Raw genomic sequence first — 19,262 nt, 5'->3', positions numbered from 1 at the left:
TGCCAGAGTTTTATGTGATAATGAGAGAAAGTTAAGCAACTCAGCCAACAGACAAACCGGTTTTGTGGTATTTGTTCATTGCCATGCCCTGTCGAAATACAGGCTCAATACTGTATGTGAAACCAGCCTGTCTGCTTTATCTTCACAAAGACACTCCTTTATTGTTACAAGAAACTCCTCCTACCCAAAGCAGGTCTACTTCAGACTTTGACACAATTTGTATGCACTTTCATTTAACTCTGATACTGTACAAAAAGAATGAGGAAGAGCAAATCTATGTGGTTGAATGAAACTAGAAAAGAGTCATTTTAGCTGCAGAGCACTCTTGGTTGGATCAAACAAGGTATTTGTGTTTGCGTTATGTATTTCAAATTTGAATTAAAAAAAATCTACCAATTGGTACATATGTAGAGGGCACTGTGAATAGTCTAGAATCACTTTTAAGGTGGTCAGAAAGGAGCAGTGTCTTTACATACAATGATCCATTTATTTCTGTGTAGCCTGAGAATGAAGTATGTGGCAACAGGTCATAGTAAAAGAGAATGCTTATATTGTAAATGAAAAAAACAAATATTCTACATAGATATTAAAAGATTGGGTAAATTTCTTATAGATCACTAATCACCTCCACTTGTTTAAAATCTTTAATGTGTAACTAATGTAAATATGATTGTCACCTTGTCACCTTTTAATTTAAAGTGCCTAGTATTTCTCAGATTTAAAAATTTTAATCAGTGAACATTACTTCTTTTCAAATTGAAATCAAAGTTAACATTTTTTATCCCCAACTTTGATTGGCCTAATCAGTTTTTAATGTATAATTGACAGTATGAAAATTAAAATAATTTGGTAGTTGCTTTGTGAAAATGACACCTTTGACAGTCAAAGACAGTAAAGTGCAATACAATGATAAAGAAACAGGAGAAAAAACAAAGGTATTATTTCAAAAATCACATATTGTATTTTTATAGTTATGTGCTGCATATAAGTGACTTAATGATTAGCACTGTCAGTTCACAGGTCCAAAGTCCTGAATTCAGTTCCTATTCCAGTCACTGTGTTTACAGAGTCTGCTCGTACTCCATGTAGGTTTTCTTTCCACATCTCAAAGACAAGTTGATCCTGCAGTTCATTTATATATAGTTTTAAGGACATTAATGGAAATTAAGAAAAATGGGATTAATGATGGTAACCATTAAGCACTATTTATTGAAAGGGTCGTGAAAATCCAGAGTGAGCTGCAGAGCTGTGCTTAGAGCAGATGTCCTGACAGCATTTAAAAAGTGCTATAAGAAAACTTAGCTAATAGCTAACCAAACAAATAGATTAGACTAAATAGTCTGCTTCTGTTCATAAAAGGACTTATGTACTTACTATTATTATCAATCATTTAATGAGAAGGCTTTCGCTGCTGTAATCTCAGTGGTTAGCACTTTTTGCTAATAGCCTGAAGGGCCTGCATGTTTGGCAAATGGCGAAAACCCCAAAAATGTTCAAACTACACATAGACATTGTCCAAGCAGAGATCCTTAATCAGTCTACCAGAGGTGTCAAGCAGCACCATGACACCAACAAATGCAATCTCCCTCATGTTTATTGGATTGTAATGATTTTCATTTGAATTTTCATTTATACTGATAGAACCAAACAACAAGTAGAGGTAGAAACAACATTACTCATTTGTTGTGTGTTACATGATACTTGTCTTTAAATGTACACTTTCAGAATGTGATTGTTATAAAAGCAGAAAAAAACAATACTTAAAAGTGTCTATCAATTAAAACACTTATAAAAACAGTTATACACTTGTATGATAATATAGTTGTTTTAAAATTCAATTTGTAGTCTGCTATATGTTTTTATTTTTATTTTTATTGTTTTCAAAATGTCCAAAAAGTATCCAGTAAAATTAATATTGGCCTAATGTTGAGCATGGGAAAGGTGCTATATAAACAAAATGTATTACTATTATTTTATCATCAATGTTTAACAATGACTCCAAGTGTTCACTTTGAGAAACATTATGATAAAATAAAGTTTGATTAATAAGATTTAGTGAAAATTCAATTAAACTTTAAAAGCATAGAAATAAAGCATATACAATAGTTTTCTTATATTTCAGGTATGGCAGGCTTTCTATGTGATTCAGAGATTGGTTGCCATTCACCGTTTTGTACTGAACTGCCAGTCTCTATAGAAATGGAGATGGAAAGTCTTCTTGAAAAGACTGCCCCAGAAGAAGCTCAGGTAACACATTCAAATTTGGTGTCTTATAAATGTTGCTTCTATGAAACTTAGTTGTTGAACAAAGACTAATTTGGAAAGGAAAATACAGTACAACTATATTTGAAATTTGCAAGCAAAATTGACCAGGGACTTTAAAATATGTTATGAAATGTACAAAAATAGTTAAAGAAGATTTGATATGAAAATAATAACATACATGAAAATGAAATTTTGTGATGAAATGTTTCTAATGCACACAATAATGCATTTCCAAATCTTTATTTGTAAGGCATAATTCTCTTAACTCACCAAATATATATGAAAACTGTTGTCAGTGACATTGCATGCTAATAACATACTTCATTTAAAAATTAAAAAAAAAATCCTAACTTGAGCAATTAAATTTTATTCATAAAACATGCACCCTTATGCACTGGCCAGCATAAAAATAACTCTAAAACAACTTACTAAAGCACTTGTGGTCAGGAGCAGGAATGACAAGTATAGAAACACGGAGGAAATTCTGGGGCACCAATAGGTCATTCTTTTTATTGTCTGAGGACAACAAAATCAAAACAAAAACAAAAGAAATAAACTTGTAGGCATTGCTGTAGTGGAGCTCAGTCCTATGGGTTGCTCTGGCCAGCAATGATTTCTCCTTCCGAGATGCCTGGGGTTTTATGGCAGCTGGACCAGAAGGGATTTTACTAAACACCTTCACTGGGCAATTTCTCTACATTGTAGAGAAAAAAGGAGATGACAGCGTTAGTGGCAATACCCCCTCTCATTTTGGTAGGTTATTACATACCCCGACTGAGCCTGCGAGGAGGTCCTCCAACACGCATGCATGACAAACTACATCCTGTAAGTTAACTTAATGTGACTCTGGCTATTTGTAAAATAAAAAAAAATTCAGCTTTGCAATAATTTATTAGTGACACAAAATGGTACAATTGCTCACACTGCTGGCTTATAGCCCTGCAATCTTAGATTTGGAGTCTTGTTTAGTCATGAACTATGCAAAATTTGCATTCTCCTATTATTAGCACATATTTTTCTACTAAATCCAAAGATAGGAGCAACAGGTTCTTTAGTAACACTAAACTTGTCCTATATGACTGCACATTGACGTGTTTATGAGTAAACCTTATGATGGACTGACTCCTTATCCAACTTTAGTACTTGCCATGGGAATAATGTTACTGGGATAGGCATCAGCACACCATTACAGAATTAAGGAGTTTTGTAATGAATAAACAATAATGTATTGGATATTTATCAGTTGCAGTATTTTACAATCACAATGTGAACATGTGGTGAATTTAGGTTTAGGCTTAGGTTTAGGTTTATTTTTCATATATAGGTTAACACAAGGTCAACATACAATGAAATGTGTATGACGAGAAAAACAAGTCAATCAGCCTAGATCTAATAAAGCTAAAAAATAATTTAAAATAATTAGAAAAAGAAGTTACACTGCAGGTACTTAAGGATCTTATGCATTTGATAAGTATTTTTGTCTGCTGGCTGCTACAATATATTGCTTTAATTTTGACTATAGTATAATGACAACAAATAGTTTTTAAAGAAGCATTGTGGTCTATCTGTATACTCAATGTTATAACTCTTTGATTATATAATATTCTGATATGGCATACTTTGCATTTGAAATTAGACAGTAATGTTAATATTAACATTATAATAGTTAGTTATTAATTTAGAAACATATAGTCAGAACTTGAATGACATGCAGCCTGGCCCACAGTTCAGCTGGTGTGGTGTCTGTGTCATTAGGCACATTTATTGTTTTGGGTGATTAGAGTACTGAAATCTGAATCTCCTTCGGCTCTTCATTACCAAATCATCAATTCTCTTCACCTACTTTTCACTGGGTATGACTGCACACCATTTAGTTTGAAAGTAGCTGCTAGTTCTTTAAATCTCACATTAACTCCAAACGTATGGTTGTAGATGAGAGTAACAGAGCACACACAGTTAGCAACAATACATAGTTCACTTTTGGCACTTGCCCAGTAATGTCTTGAAATGAAAGTGTAATCTGGATTTGCAGACTTTTTTCTTTCCAATAAGTTATGTTTATTTTAAGATATGTAATGTGTATGCTGCACACATGGCACACATTTATTTGTTTATCTAGAGTCTTTTTAGGGGCCCTTCAGCCACAGAAAATTAATCCATCATAACTATAGCCTTGCTGTCAGTTGGGCCGTGCTAACAGGAGCACTGCTGCTCTTTGGTGTTTAAATCACTGCCTCTGCTTTGAGCTTAGGTTTCATGAGGTGTTGAATTGGTTTAGATATGTCACAGTCAATGAATTGTCTAATTGTTCCCACTCACATTTAGGCCAATTCACTTATGGTTGTCTCCACATGTATATATTATACATCTCTGGTTCTGCAAGATTTCTATATATCAGTCTGGTGTTTTTGCATGGCAATGGATGAGTAGCAGTTATGTATGTCCATTAATGCCTATTCACCAGCTTTACTCTCAAAGAGTTGACCATGCTTAATTGTACACTTCTTTGCTCTCAATCAATCAATCAATCAATCAATCATTTTGTATTTTATATACTGTACAATCATGAAAAGCATCCATTGTCACAAGTTTGTTTATAGAGGACAACAGTATGAAATGCAGAACAATATAATGAAGAAAATACACAATAAATACATCTGGCAGAATCCAAAAAGACCTTAGAAATATACTTGACAAACCTTGGAAATATATCTGACATATTTTAAACAGCAAGTATCAAAGGGCTCTACTTAAAACCAGGACATGTGTTAAGTAAATAACAAAAGAAAACATATTAATCAAGAACATCAAGAATATAAATTTATTTACTAGGGTACATGTTAACACAAGATTGGGAAATACTAGGTAGAAACCAAGTTGGTGCTAAATGGAAATATAGTGATAGTCCTGTCCCAATAAACAGGAGAAACCACAAAAACTCACAAATGAAAGGATAAGAATTAAAAACCCAGAGAGATTGGGTGAATCTTCACTCTGTATGTGAATGTTGCTTGAAATTCAGCTGGACAAATTTACAGAGGGTTGGGGGCCATAAAACTGATTGCTCTTCAGGGCATCAGATGATCACAATATTATGGTAGGTTTCTATAGTATAAGCAATTTAGAAAGGTGTTCTAGAGTATAAGAAAAAAAACAGCTGGGACAGTCAGTAATAGAGTTTTGAAGGCAATTAATACTTGGCTGGAAGCCAGTATAGACAAGCAAGTCTAGACAGACAAGTAATGTGTTCATAGTGTTTTGGTCAGTACAATCAAAACAAAAGAGAAATAAACAAATGATACCTGGTGGCCAAAGGTACAAAAGGATGCATTACCTTTCCCTGACTTGTTCTCAAGTTTCTCAGCTGGGGTTCCTTTAGTGCAGTGCTTCTCAATTATTTTCTGTCATGCCCCCCCTAGGAAGAAGAAAACATCTCGCCCCCCGCAACTATAAATAGTATCATTTGTCTATAAAAACTGTTATAAGTACACCTCTGCATAACACTGTATCCTTATTAACGTATAAGAGAATAAAAAAAGAAAGAAATATGGACCAATTTACAACAAAGAATAGCTTTATTAAATGTAACAGAAAAGATTTAAAGTGCATTCTAAATTAAAAAAAAATGTAAAAGAAAAATAAAAAAGCATGTTCCCCGAGTCAAACGCGCCCCCCTTGATGGAGCCCAGGGGGGGCGCGCCCCACTATTTGAGAAACACTGCTTTAATGTGATGTTCTCTCTGTGTTCTCTCTGTGAAGTCATTCTTAGTACTACAGTTCCCTGTTTGAGTTAAAACACATGCTCCATGGTATGTTTGTCCAGAATGGCCTAATATTTGGATTGTTGCCTCATCATAGGATAGTCTCTTTCTTGTGTTTATTATTGCAAGGTCATAATTTGTCACTAAAGTGAAATGGAGCAAGAGCAAAATAACTTTAATGACTAGAAATCTACTAGTAATTAACATGTTCCTTTTATAACACTTCCAATACTTAGGTACTGAGGGATGACTGGAAGAAGTTCCAGCAACTTTACAAACAGTTTATCCAGAGAGAGCGACCGACTAGTGTCTGGGAAAAGATCTGCAAGCCTCCCGCTGAGACTGTGAGTTTGGATATATTTCTGGTTTTTGTAAACACTATCTTTTTAAATCAGAGATGTAGTTGACATTAAAAACTAAACAACTCATAATGCTAAAGCTGATCATTTAGGGAATCAAATACATATTTATCACTCATCTCTCTCTATATAAAATCCAATGTCTGTCTGAATGTCTGTCCACTTGTCACAAGGGAATGACTTAATGGATTTAGATCGGGTTTTTTTCTATAATTTGCTTGAATATTCTGGTTGATTTTGTGACTTCTGTCATTGTGCAAAGTATCATTGTTCGCTTGCGGCAGCGATTTATTCTCACTAATCCGAGACAAAGGCTGCAGGCCAAAGGGAGGTGTAAGCATGAAGTCAGGAGTGGGGAGCTGGGTGGGCCACTCCTCTTTCATACACCAGCTCCAGTTCAAGTCGCTGTATCTCTCACCACTTGTTGAAGCTTACCTTCCCCCACTAGCTAGCGATACCTGTTTGTTTGAGCTGCAGGGGACAGCTAGTTACAGTATATACAGTGGTGTGAAAAACTATTTGCCCCCTTCCTGATTTCTTATTCTTTTGCATGTTTGTCACACAAAATGTTTCTGATCATCAAACACATTTAACCATTAGTGAAATATAACACAAGTAAACACAAAATGCAGTTTTTAAATGATGGTTTTTATTATTTAGGGAGAAAAAAAAATCCAAACCTACATGGCCCTGTGTGAAAAAGTAATTGCCCCTGAACCTAATAACTGGTTGGGCCACCCTTAGCAGCAATAACTGCAATCAAGCGTTTGCGATAACTTGCAGTGAGTCTTTTACAGCTCTGGAGGAATTTTGGCCCACCCATCTTTGCAGAATTGTTGTAATTCAGCTTTATTTGAGGGTTTTCTAGCATGAACCGCCTTTTTAAGTTCATGCCATAGCATCTCAATTGGATTCAGGTCAGGACTTTGACTAGGCCACTCCAAAGTCTTCATTTTGTTTTTCTTCAGCCATTCAGAGGTGGATTTGCTGGTGTGTTTTGGGTCATTGTCCTGTTGCAGCACTCAAGATCGCTTCAGCTTGAGTTGACGAACAGATAGCCGGACATTCTCCTTCAGGATTTTTTGGTAGACAGTAGAATTCATGGTTCCATCTATCACAGCAAGCCTTCCAGGTCCTGAAGCAGCAAAACAACCCCAGACCATCACACTACCACCACCATATTTTACTGTTGGTATGATGTTCTTTTCTGAAATGCTGTGTTCCTTTTACGCCAGATGTAACGGGACATTTGCCTTCCAAAAAGTTCAACTTTTGTCTCATCAGTCCACAAGGTATTTTCCCAAAAGTCTTGGCAATCATTGAGATGTTTCTTAGCAAAATTGAGACGAGCCCTAATGTTCTTTTGCTTAACAGTGGTTTGCATCTTGGAAATCTGCCATGCAGGCCGTTTTGCCCAGTCTCTTTCTTATGGTGGAGTCGTGAACACTGACCTTAATTGAGGCAAGTGAGGCCTGCAGTTCTTTAGACGTTGTCCTGGGGTCTTTGTGACCTCTCGGATGAGTCGTCTCTCGCTCTTGGGGTAATTTTGGTCGGCCGGCCACTCCTGGGAAGGTTCACCACTGTTCCATGTTTTTGCCATTTGTGGATAATGGCTCTCACTGTGGTTCGCTGGAGTCCCAAAGCTTTAGAAATGGCTTTATAACCTTTACCAGACTGATAGATCTCAATTACTTCTGTTCTCATTTGTTCCTGAATTTCTTTGGATCTTGGCATGATGTCTAGCTTTTGAGGTGCTTTTGGTCTACTTCTCTGTGTCAGGCAGCTCCTATTTAAGTGATTTCTTGATTGAAACAGGTGTGGCAGTAATCAGGCCTGGGGGTGGCTACGGAAATTGAACTCAGGTGTGATACACCACAGTTAGGTTATTTTTTAATAAGGGGCAATTACTTTTCACACAGGGCCATGTAGGTTTGGATTTTTTTTCTCCCTAAATAATAAAAACCATCATTTAAAAACTGCATTTTGTGTTTACTTGTGTTATATTTGACTAATGGTTAAATGTGTTTGATGATCAGAAACATTTTGTGTGACAAACATGCAAAAGAATAAGAAAGCAGGAAGGGGGCAAATAGTTTTTCACACCACTGTATATACACAAACACAGTATAGATAGGAAGAAAAAGATTAAGGTTATTTCCACATGGTTGAAGTCACAACATTTTGCTTGTATAGCCTCCATCAGGTGTGCAATCAAAAAGTGAAGAGCAGGTAACATATGGTGCTTTCCCACTATTAGGACTTAGTATTCAGGAAACAATGAGATTCAGAACAATATAGGCCCTGGGACACTTGTGCTCCCTGGCCACTTTTATGTGTTTATTTCCACCGCACAACAGGACCTGTAAGTTTTATGTAAAATTTGTAACATACAAAGAAGAATAATGTGGTGCAAAGAAGAGTTCATGGGGGACCCCATGCCTTACTGCTTTGAAGCAATCGTGACTTTATGAGGGAAGATTACTGCTTATATGTGTTGCATGGTGCTGTGCACATGGAGCCAGCTGTGAAGAGTGATGTGGTGCAAAGTACAGTATTCTATCGTCACTAATAACTCTCCAAAGTCAAAATTACTAAGAGATTTGAAAGATGGCACCAGTGCTTGTGTTCAACCAAGCAGCACAATTTATCACCTGAGCCAAATGCACAACAGTTCCTGGTTGTACATAAAGTACATACCCTGGAGTAGAAGCAAAACAATGTACCAGGAACTACCTATCAGGAACTAAAAATGAAAACCCTACATTCTATTCAAATTAAGTAAACCCTTATGTGTATTTACCATTAACATTGACTTAAGAGTTATGACTCTAACAAGGAAGAAAAAAATACTCTTTTGCCCAGCTGTCAACAATGTTGGAATAGCTAGTTCTCATTCTAACACTCACTCTAACTCCACTGATCAAAAGAGAAAGCATTGAGGGTAACAGCAAATTCTGCCAATCTGAAGAGGGTGTGCATGGGAGGATGCTGGACTGGATGTCTGTTGAATGCCTGTCTTGAGGGCAGTGAGGCCTTCTTTGTGAGGAATGACAATGCCAAGAGATGTCCATGGTAAAGATAAAGCAGTCAGGACTGTGAAACCTAAAGCTTTCAAATCACTGGAGAACATGGCTAGTATCTTTTAAGTATGAAGGGAAACCTTCAACAGTTGAGAAAAGCTTGTGGGGTTCTTCACCCTCATAACAAGTTACCAAAGTATACCGTAACATCTCTGATCTTCCTCTCTCTCTCTCTCTCTCACCTGACCTTTTCTTCCTGTCACCTGAGTCAGCTGTCATACTAAATCTAGGTTCACATTTTTCCATAAGCTACCTTGTCCAAGAGGCAGTTTATTTTTTCTCCATTTGGGTAACTTCTGGCCAGATGGAGCCCTATCTTTGGCTTTTATAAACACCAGGAAAGATTTCCATCTGGGAACTCCTTAGCCAAGACCGGGTCTCTCAGAGAGCCTCCATATTTCTGAGCATAAAAAGAAAACTCATTTCTGCTCCGTACTGAATGGGAGGCAGAGTAATAACCTCTTACCAATCCTCAACAGACTTAGCCTAGGCTAGTTGGCCCCAGCTTCATCAGCTTGCATATACGATACCATTGGTTGACCAGCAGATTTATAACCTTCTGCCTGCTCTCTTCAACCTGTATCTCTTTTTAGGTATGGTGTCAGATAACTAGTACCTTGGGTAAATATTACATTTTCCACACTTTTTCTCTCTCTCTCTCTATCTCACTGATCTGAGGGAACCCAGTAAACATACAGGATGTACTGCCACCCAACAGTCCCTGCAATTCCACACTAGCATGTTTAGTTATATTACATCTGCTAGTACTGGTCTTTCCCCTTCTTTAGGGCTCCCTACTAGAGTGGTTCAAGCTTCTGCACAACTATAAAATGTAAATGTGGGTTCAGAAAATTAAGGGATGAATGTATTAGTATATTATATTCTAAATGTATGCCTGAAAAATTGCCAAAGAAGTGAAAAGTATAACACTAAATGTTTATCTCATAGATAACTTTTGCTGAATGGTGTAATATTTACATTACTTTACAATGCAAAGTATTCATCTTTATTTGCTCAATAATGGAAGCTAAAGTAAAGCTTTCTTGATAATGTTAAAATAAAAAATATGACTCAGCAAGATATGTAAGTGGACTACTGATACTTCCTTGGAAAGTACTATTATGCAATAACTGAATATTGAGCAAAAGTTTGTAAACTAAAACACTTTCCATCTGCTCTGGCATGCTGCGGGATAACATTTCTCAATAAAGGAAACATAAGGATTTCTGAATTCGGAAATCAAGAAAAAGTAGCAGGGTTGTTTTACTACATGTAATATAATTCTACATGAAACATAACACAACAATTTAAGGTGCAGTTGAAGTAATTTTGCTATGCAAACAACAACACATACATTTCATGATGAAGAATTAGGCAGATGTCAATATTGTTTAAAGTTTAAAGAAAATAATAAATGATAAAGTTGAGTTGGCAATAATGACTATTCTATGAAATTGTATGCAGCAATTACCAGCTGCTGGTATATTTTAGGTTGTTATTTAATATTTTTTATAGATTGGTCTGAGAGCTTTATTATTTTTGATTGTAAACTACATAAAAATTCCATATGGACACCGCCATCTTGTAAATGATTGTTTACGGTTGCCACTTTGGTTGAATGTGTAACGTCATCATTTCCACAATAAAAAGGTTAGTATCATGCACTTTCATGGTTGTCCAAGACTGTGAATAATTCAAAGAATCATGAATGCTTTCTGCATTAGCTGTTAGTTTTTACTTTAAAATCTTTAATTTTGAGTTATGTCTGTTATTTAGTGTGCATGGTATTTTTGAATTTAAAGCTAAGAATCCTGCAAAGTTTGAATTTGACTTTTTGATGATTAATCACCTTGGGCCTCATGTATAAAAGAATTTCAAAAAAGGTGTCAAAAGTTGACGTGAAAAGGTGAATGTCTTCATGTCATAAGGAAGCTTATTAGTGCCATACAGAAGAAAAAAAAAAGGGACACAGTCAAGAAAAAAGGCACTATGTTGAGATTAAAGTGGAAATATTGAGTTTAATCTTGAAATTTCCACATTAATTTCCTAGTTTATTTGTGATTAAAGCAGAAAACATCATAAACTTCATCTTAAAATCAATGTTTAATTTACTAGAGTTTCTCAAAGTCAAAGTGAACTTTATTGTCATCTCAACCATATACAAGTATACAGATAGACGAAATTGCGAAGCTCAGGGTCCACAGTGTAACAACATGACGTGCAAATAATAAATAAAAAATAGAATTAAAATTTAAATTTAAAATTAAAACACAAACAAGACATTGTGCAAAGACAAGACAAAGAAATAGCAGCAATATTGACGTATAGTTAGCAATATGAACATTGATGCAATGTATGGTATTTGCAATCTAGATACATAAATATAGTGAATAGATATGTAATATAATAAATAAATAATAGATATAGATAATACAGAAATTATCAGTGTATGATAATAGTTGTTTAAGACATGTGTAAACAATGACAGGTCAGAATGTTTCACAGCAGAAGGATATCAAGAGTGTCAAAATACTTAAAGGTCAGTATGAGATTTTCAGTTCTTTTTCTATATGCACACTAGTCTTTGCAGGAAAGTGGCTTGCATGTATAAAAGTTCTGTTTTTAGTGGTGGTTGAGGCAGTGTGGAAGATCCCAAGGGGTAGCATGGTGTTAAGGAGTCTGACAGCTTGGGTGTAAAAACTCTCCTGCAGCCTGGCATATCTGGCTTTGATTCTGCAGTATCTTCTCTTGGAAGTGTGAAAAGTCCATGTGAGAAGTGTAAAGGGTCCTGCACAATGCTGCAGGCCTTGCAGACACTGTGTTTGTAAAATATGTCTTGTAGTGAAGGGAGAGGCACCCCAATAATGTTCTCTGCTGTCTTCACTATCCTTTGCAGGCGCTTCCGGTTGGATATGTTGAAGTTGCCATACCAGACAATGATGCAGCTGGTCAGAACACTCTCAATGGTGCCTCTGTAGAATATGGTGAGGATGGAAGGGGGAAGACTTGCTTGCTTCAGCCACCTCAGGAAGTGTAGTATTTGTTGGGCTTTCTTGATTAATAATAAGGTGTTATGTGTCCATGTAAGTTCCTCAGTTATGTGCACACCGAGGAACTTGGTACTCCTAACAGTCTCCTCATCTAAACCGTTGATGCTGAGTGGGATGTGGGCAGGATGTGAATTTCTGAAATCCACGATTATCTCTTTTGTCTTGTCAACATTGAGAGATAGACTGTTGTCTTCCCACCATGCAGACAGCCGTTCCACCTCATCTCTGCATGCTGTTTCATCATCCCTGCTTATCAGTCCCAGTACCGTCATGTCATCCGCAAACTTGATGATGTGGTTGGTGTTATGCGTGGCTGTGCAGTCATGAGTCAGCAGGGTAAACAACAGTGGACTAAGCATGCAGCCCTGCGGTGCTCCAGTGCTCAGTGTAATGTTGCTGGAAGTGATGCAGCCCATCCGAACTGACTGGGGCCTCGTTGTCAAGAAGTCCAGGATCCAATTGCAGAGGGTGGTGTTCAGGCCCAACCTGCTCAGTTTTACAACCAGCTTTTGAGGGATGATTGTGTTGAAGGCAGAGCTAAAGTCTATGAATAGCATCCTGACATATGTGTCTTTTTTATCCAGATGTGTCAGGGACAGGTGAAGGGCAGAGCATATGGCATCCTCAGTTGACCTGTTTGAGCGGTATGCAAGGAAGGGAGGGAGATTAGTTTTTATGTGTGACATGACTAACCTTTTGAAGCACTTGATTATGATTGGCGTGAGTGCAACTGGTCGGTAGTCATTCAAACATTCTCAAATCCCATAGTAAGTAAAGAAGCACATTAACTGCTTCATTTCCCCAACCCAGTCATTAATCGCTATGTGCTTTTTAAGTGGGCTTTCTATTACACCGACAGGAGCGTGCAGGCAGTGATCACCATACATAATACATTACATTCATGATATTACAGATGTATACTTGATATTATTTTCATAATGAATTGCATTAAATCATGTATTAAACATGTGGGTGGCACGGTGGCACAGCGGTAGCAATTAGCTGGCACCCCATCCAGGGATTGTTCCTGCCTCGCTCAAGATGACTGCTTTGATGCGTGTGACCCTGAATGGAATAATTTATTGCAGCAGTACTATGTCTGTCAAACGTGCCAACCCCCAATTCCTGTCCTTCTGTTTTCTATCTCCACATAACCAATTGACACACAATAAGCATCTGTAATAAATTAGAAAAACACTTGCAAGTTTAGAATGCTGTTTCTTCAAAACGTTTAAGGAACATTGAAAAATCTTCATTATACATTGTAACAAAGGCACTATATAGGCGCTGACCCAACACAGACTGACACCGGAGGCACATATACGAGCAAGTGAACTTTTTTCTTCACCTGTAGGGTAAGTCTTCTCCGTGTCCCACAGGCACAACACAGTCCCAAAAGCACCAAAATACCTAAAACACCACACTCTTCTTCTTTGCACCCCCACTCCTCCTGGCAAGCGCTGTCCTCCTCCTCCTGACTAAGGCTCTTGGAGTGGTGGCTGCTGGCCCCTTTTATAGTTCACCCGGAAGTGCTTCAGGTGCTTGACCACCTGCCTCTAATTGCACCTCCAGGTGTGGCTGAACTACGGCCCAGACGGACCCAGGGACCTCTGCAGTGCCTCCTGGTGGCCACCCCGGATCCCAACAGGGCTTTAGAGAACTCCATCTCCCATGGAGCCCTGTGGGTATCTGAGTCACCACAGTCACCCAGGGGGGCTGCCACCAAGAAGTTCAGGGGAGATACTGTGCAGCCCATGCTTGCTCCCCTGGCACATACACAGAAGGGGTGTCCGTCACAACATGTTTAATTTTTCAATCCATACATCCCTCCATCCATCCAGAGTCGCAAGGATGGAACAATCCCTGGATGGAGTACCAGCTCATTGCTACTGCTGTGCCATCATGCCCCCACATGTTTCATTTTTAACAGTATACATTATTTAAATGAAGTTATCAATTTATTTGTAAAATGTAATATACATACTTTAATGCATTTCATCATAAAAATATCAGGTATTCATCCTATTATTCTAACAGCACATAGCTCCAAGAGGATAGCTCTTGAAAATCTAAATCAACTTAGAAGCCAGTCATAATCTTCTTCACGCTCTCTGCTATTGAATTGAATTCCTTTATTGTCATTGTATGGTGCAATGAGATTCAATATGCAACTCCTCCATAAACACATTTTCCTATAAAATGATAAAAAAATGAATAATATGATAAAAAACAATGAAAAATATATACAATATGAAAGCATGAGTACAATATAAATATACATATAGTGCAGAGAGTGAAAATGGTTCATTAAGTGACTCAGGTTGTGTAATATTACAGTTGTAGTGCAAGTTTACAGTGGGATAATTGTAATTATAAGTGCAAACAGTTCTGCTGGGAGCACTTGATGGACTGATTGAGTCCATTTATAGCTCTTGGGATGAAACTGTTTCTGAGCCTGTAGGAACATGAAAGAAAGGCTCTGAAGTGTTTGCCGGATGGGAGAAGTTCAAATAGACTGTGGCATGGGTGAGTGGAATCCATGCAGATGCTGGTGGCTTTCATGTGAAAGTTTATGATATAAATGTCCTCCAGGACTGGAAGCAATATCCGCTGCTGTAAGCTGTAATCCTCTGCACTCTTGGCACAACCTTTGCAGCTGTAATACCATACACAATTATAAACAGATTAAAATACTCTTTTTGGTGCACTGAGAGTAAAAACACTAAAGCAGCTATGGTATTTGTAATAGTTTGGCCATTTCATGCACCACTATATTGTTACAGAATGATTAAAATCAGGTGCCTTAAATTTGTAAATGATTTGCAATTAATTTCTGTGTATTTTATAAAGCCCACATCATGAATGTTTAGTATTTATATATCTCCAAGTGAGTATGGAGATGGGCGTATGCAACATTTTTGTGCATATGCACCGTTTATTCATGAGGCCCCTTGTGATTCCCATCTTCTGGTCTTTCAAATTTTGACTACCTTTCTTCTGTTTTGGCAGAACTTACAGTAAGTGAACATCAATAAATATGCAATTTAGCTGAAAAAAAAATTACAAAAGAGAAAAAAAATATTACTTGTACAACCTATTTTAAAGCATACGTTCATTATTTTCCAATTTGAAGTTATTTCTTCACAATTATGGTATATTAATTAGTCATATAAAATTGTGTTCTAAAGTGAAGCATTTTTTATAAATTTTTAAAATGCTTTGTCTATTCTTGCAGCTTACAGTGGGGCTGTTTGGAAATATTACTCCATAATTTTCATAGAGTGATGCCTCCTTGATCATTTTCTTTCAAATACCAATATGAAGAGATAAAAAAATACAACATCAAAATTCAAAAGAAGGAACCAGAAGATCAGATCAAAACAAAATCTGTAAATAGCTTTTGTTAACTTTGGTTAAGAGGTAATCAGTTTTACCATACCAGTTCTATAATAATGGCATACAATGCTATGTAGTGTTGTCCATCATTGCTGTGGTTTGAGCAAAGAACTTTGCTTGCAGTAGAGTGCAGTCTTGTCTTTGCCATGTGCTCCTTTGTCCATGGTGTGATGTTGTCTTCCTCAATGTGCTGTTAGATTCTTTGCTATTTACTCTGCAACTTTATAGGGTTAAAGCATAATTCTTCCTGTCACAAAAGTTTAGATGTTGCAGTTACCGTCTTAAAGAAATACTTCTTCTTAGTCTTCTCAGACTGGGCTCTGTCACTGGTACAGAGCTTTGCTTGGAAGAGCACTCCAAGGCTCAATGGATAGTAACTTCCAGGTGGCTTCCTGCTCCAAAAGAGTAGATTGTCAACTTTCTGATTCAAAGGGACAGAAGATATTAATGCACATAGTTTTTAAAGGAGGATGTAGCCTCTGGTGATTCAATCAAGGCCCTTTCCATTCGTAGATCCAGTGCCTTCTTATGCAATAGATGTCTTATTTTGTCCTTAAGAATCAACAAAAGTTCATGTGACGTTTATAAGTTTAAAAATGATCGTCCTATTGGGTGTCATTTTGTCCGACAGAGTCTCTGCAGACATGTTGGCTCAGTCTTGAATTATACATTTGGATGAAGTACAGAACTGACCAAAGTGTTAGTCAAGCTCTAGTCAAACCATTCATTTTAATGTTCATGCTGGGGGTGTGGTAGGTGTTTTGCATTCTTGTTCATTCTCCTCACTTGACAGGCCTTGTATTGTACGGAAAGCCTAGCACATTAGACAATTCCAACTGTCCTGTAGTTAGCAAATGCTCTGAACTGGTTGCTAGTTGGTTCACCTCTGGCTTCCTACCATCCTCATCAATGTGTTCCAAAAGTAACTGAAACCTTTGATATGCAATTTTTGAGCAAATTGATATCCCCTTCATCCACGGTGGAATCTTTGTAATCTTAATGAATCTCTTAAAGACACCATAAATATTTTGTATTATGCTTTTCAATCAAATTTGCTTATTTTCTTTCTGTTCAAAGATCCAAGCATATGAAAGCCTCTGTATGAAGCCATTGCCTACAGATGTTTCCTCTCTTTTGGAGAAATTGGTGGTGCTAAAACTAAATGGCGGTTTAGGTACCTACATGGGGGTGCCGGGCCCAAAAGGGCTGATGAATATCCGTGACAAGAACAACTTTCTGGATTTCACTGTGCAGCAGATTGAGGTAAGAGCAAGATTTTTATATTGTTTTAGCACATCCAAGGGCTTTAGCAGACAATAAGCTGAATAAAGAGAACTCTTGGTGAAAGTAAACAAAATATGAATTGTGGGGACCCATTGTGCTTAGCTCTTTGGGTGCTCTTCTGATTTCAGTTCCTTTCTCATAATAATAATAATAAATAATACATTTTATTATTAAACACTCAAGGTCACCGAACAATTGATAAAGCACAGATTATAAACAAAACTAAAATACAAAAATTTAAATAAGACAGAGCAATTGTAATCAAAGAGAAAAAGCAGTCTTAAACAAATGAGTTTTAAGTTTAGATTTGAAAAGTGAAAATGATTCAATATTTCTAAGCTCAGATGGTAGTGAGCTTCAGAGCTGGGGAGCAGAGCAACTTAATTCTGTGCTCCCCATAGTGGTAAGATGGATGAAGGGGACAGTCAAGTGGATGGAGGAAGAGGATCTAAGGGTACGGGAGGGAATGGAAACATGGAGGAGGTCAGACAGATATGGAGGGGCAAGGTTGTGGATAGCCTTAAAAATTAACCGAAGAATTGAATTGAACGTGAACTTAACTGGAAGCCAGTGCAAAATGGGAGTGATATGGTGAATAGAGGGGGTTCTAGTAATGATGCAGCCAGCTGAATTCTGGACCAGTTGAAACTTATAAAGAGGTTTGTGAGAAAGACCAATGAAAAGGGAATTTCAATAATCCAGACAAGAAATGACAAAGCTATGGACAAGGATAGCAGTGGTGTGGGGAGTGAGGGAGGGGCGAATACGATTAGTGTTACGCAAGCGGAAATATGCAGACTGGGAGATGTTATTGATGTGGGGCTGAAAGGATAAAGTACTATCAAGGACTGTTGCTAAGTGCATCTTGTGCCCTTCACAATTCAAGTTTCAAACTTGACACAACTATAAGGGTTTGCCTTAGCACTTTGAAATACCCTTATTCTTAGTATGCTGTTAGTGTGTCTTAATTTCCACATTTAATATTAAAACTGTCTCATAGTCAGCTGATTGTGGAAATTCACTTTAAGGTCTGATGGTTATGCAATGTTAAAGTTTACATCAGTGATATCTGTTGATTATTTATGCAGAATAAAATGTCTCTGCAATTGGCCAGTATAGCATTATATGAAATATAAGTGCATCTTAAAAATCACAAAATAAAAAGTTTTAATAATGGCATAAGTACATAATCTACAATATATGCAGTGTATATCATGCAAGGTTGACTGACTGACTCATCAACAAAAACACTAGTTCCTGTTTAATCATACAGCTGAAATTTGGCAGGATGGTACATATAATGCAGTAATTATCTGCTAAGTAAGAAGATTTTGATATATAAATTTTAGGGAATAAAAAAATAAATACCTCAAAATCTTGAAAATGGTTTAGCTAATTTGATAGAAATTTGGTGATGTTTTAGAAAAAAGAAAAATAGCTCACGTGTGTTTTTTTATTTGTTGATAATGTTAATTTATTGATATCTATTAATATTATGCCAACATACTTGTTCTGCGTTGCACTGACAGGGACTTTATGCAAACAAAGTTCAGAGCAAAATCTATTGATGAGCAATGTAGATAACACTACTAACCAGTAGGGTGGACTGACAACGGAAGATGTGATCATGTTGTGAAATGGAAAGAGAAAGTTCTGCAGAACTCAAGGAAGATGCAAGGCTCAGTGGTTAGCAAGCACTGATTTTTGCTGTTGACTACTGACACTCTTAACCCCACTCTTCAATCGTGGTGCTTAAATCACACTGCACCCCAAATTAATTTCTCAGGGGGAAACCACAGTAATTGTGTCACAATGGTCAAAGGTATTGCTCCACAGTCTTCATTCTTCAAGTTAATGTATCAATGTAACACATAAGGCTCCGGCAGTTAATCAATTTCAAGCATTGCTTTGTATATACATTTGAATCTGCAGACTTTGAAGAAGAACTATGAACTACTGATAAAAAACACAAAAAGAAATTCTGTACATAAATCAACAATGTAAACAAATGAATATTGTAAATATCTTATAATAACAGTAATATATACTCAAATTTCACATTATTCC

General features: G+C 36.9%; 1 protein-coding gene across 2 annotated transcripts in view; it reads left to right on the top strand.

Annotated features, from left to right (window-relative positions):
- Nucleotides 1–220: 220 nt before the first annotated feature.
- LOC120539184 (UTP--glucose-1-phosphate uridylyltransferase-like) overlaps nucleotides 221–19,262 on the top strand; it is a 39,440-nt gene continuing 20,398 nt past the window's right edge. The window contains exons 1-4 of one of the 2 annotated variants that reach the window (XM_039769015.1): nucleotides 221–343; nucleotides 2,123–2,247; nucleotides 6,263–6,370; nucleotides 16,989–17,174. In XM_039769015.1, coding sequence (XP_039624949.1) covers nucleotides 2,125–2,247; nucleotides 6,263–6,370; nucleotides 16,989–17,174 — 417 coding nt within the window. In that variant the 5' untranslated portion in view covers nucleotides 221–343; nucleotides 2,123–2,124. Of the gene's footprint in view, nucleotides 344–2,122; nucleotides 2,248–6,262; nucleotides 6,371–15,769; nucleotides 15,936–16,988; nucleotides 17,175–19,262 lie in introns of those variants that run through there. The other variant, XM_039769016.1, reaches the window with a different exon arrangement.

This window comes from Polypterus senegalus, chromosome 11, assembly GCF_016835505.1.
Source record: "Polypterus senegalus isolate Bchr_013 chromosome 11, ASM1683550v1, whole genome shotgun sequence".
NCBI classification, from domain to species: Eukaryota; Metazoa; Chordata; class Cladistia; order Polypteriformes; family Polypteridae; genus Polypterus; species Polypterus senegalus.
Note: the sequence above shows the minus strand (reverse complement) of the source record. Positions and strands in the feature narration are given on the sequence as shown.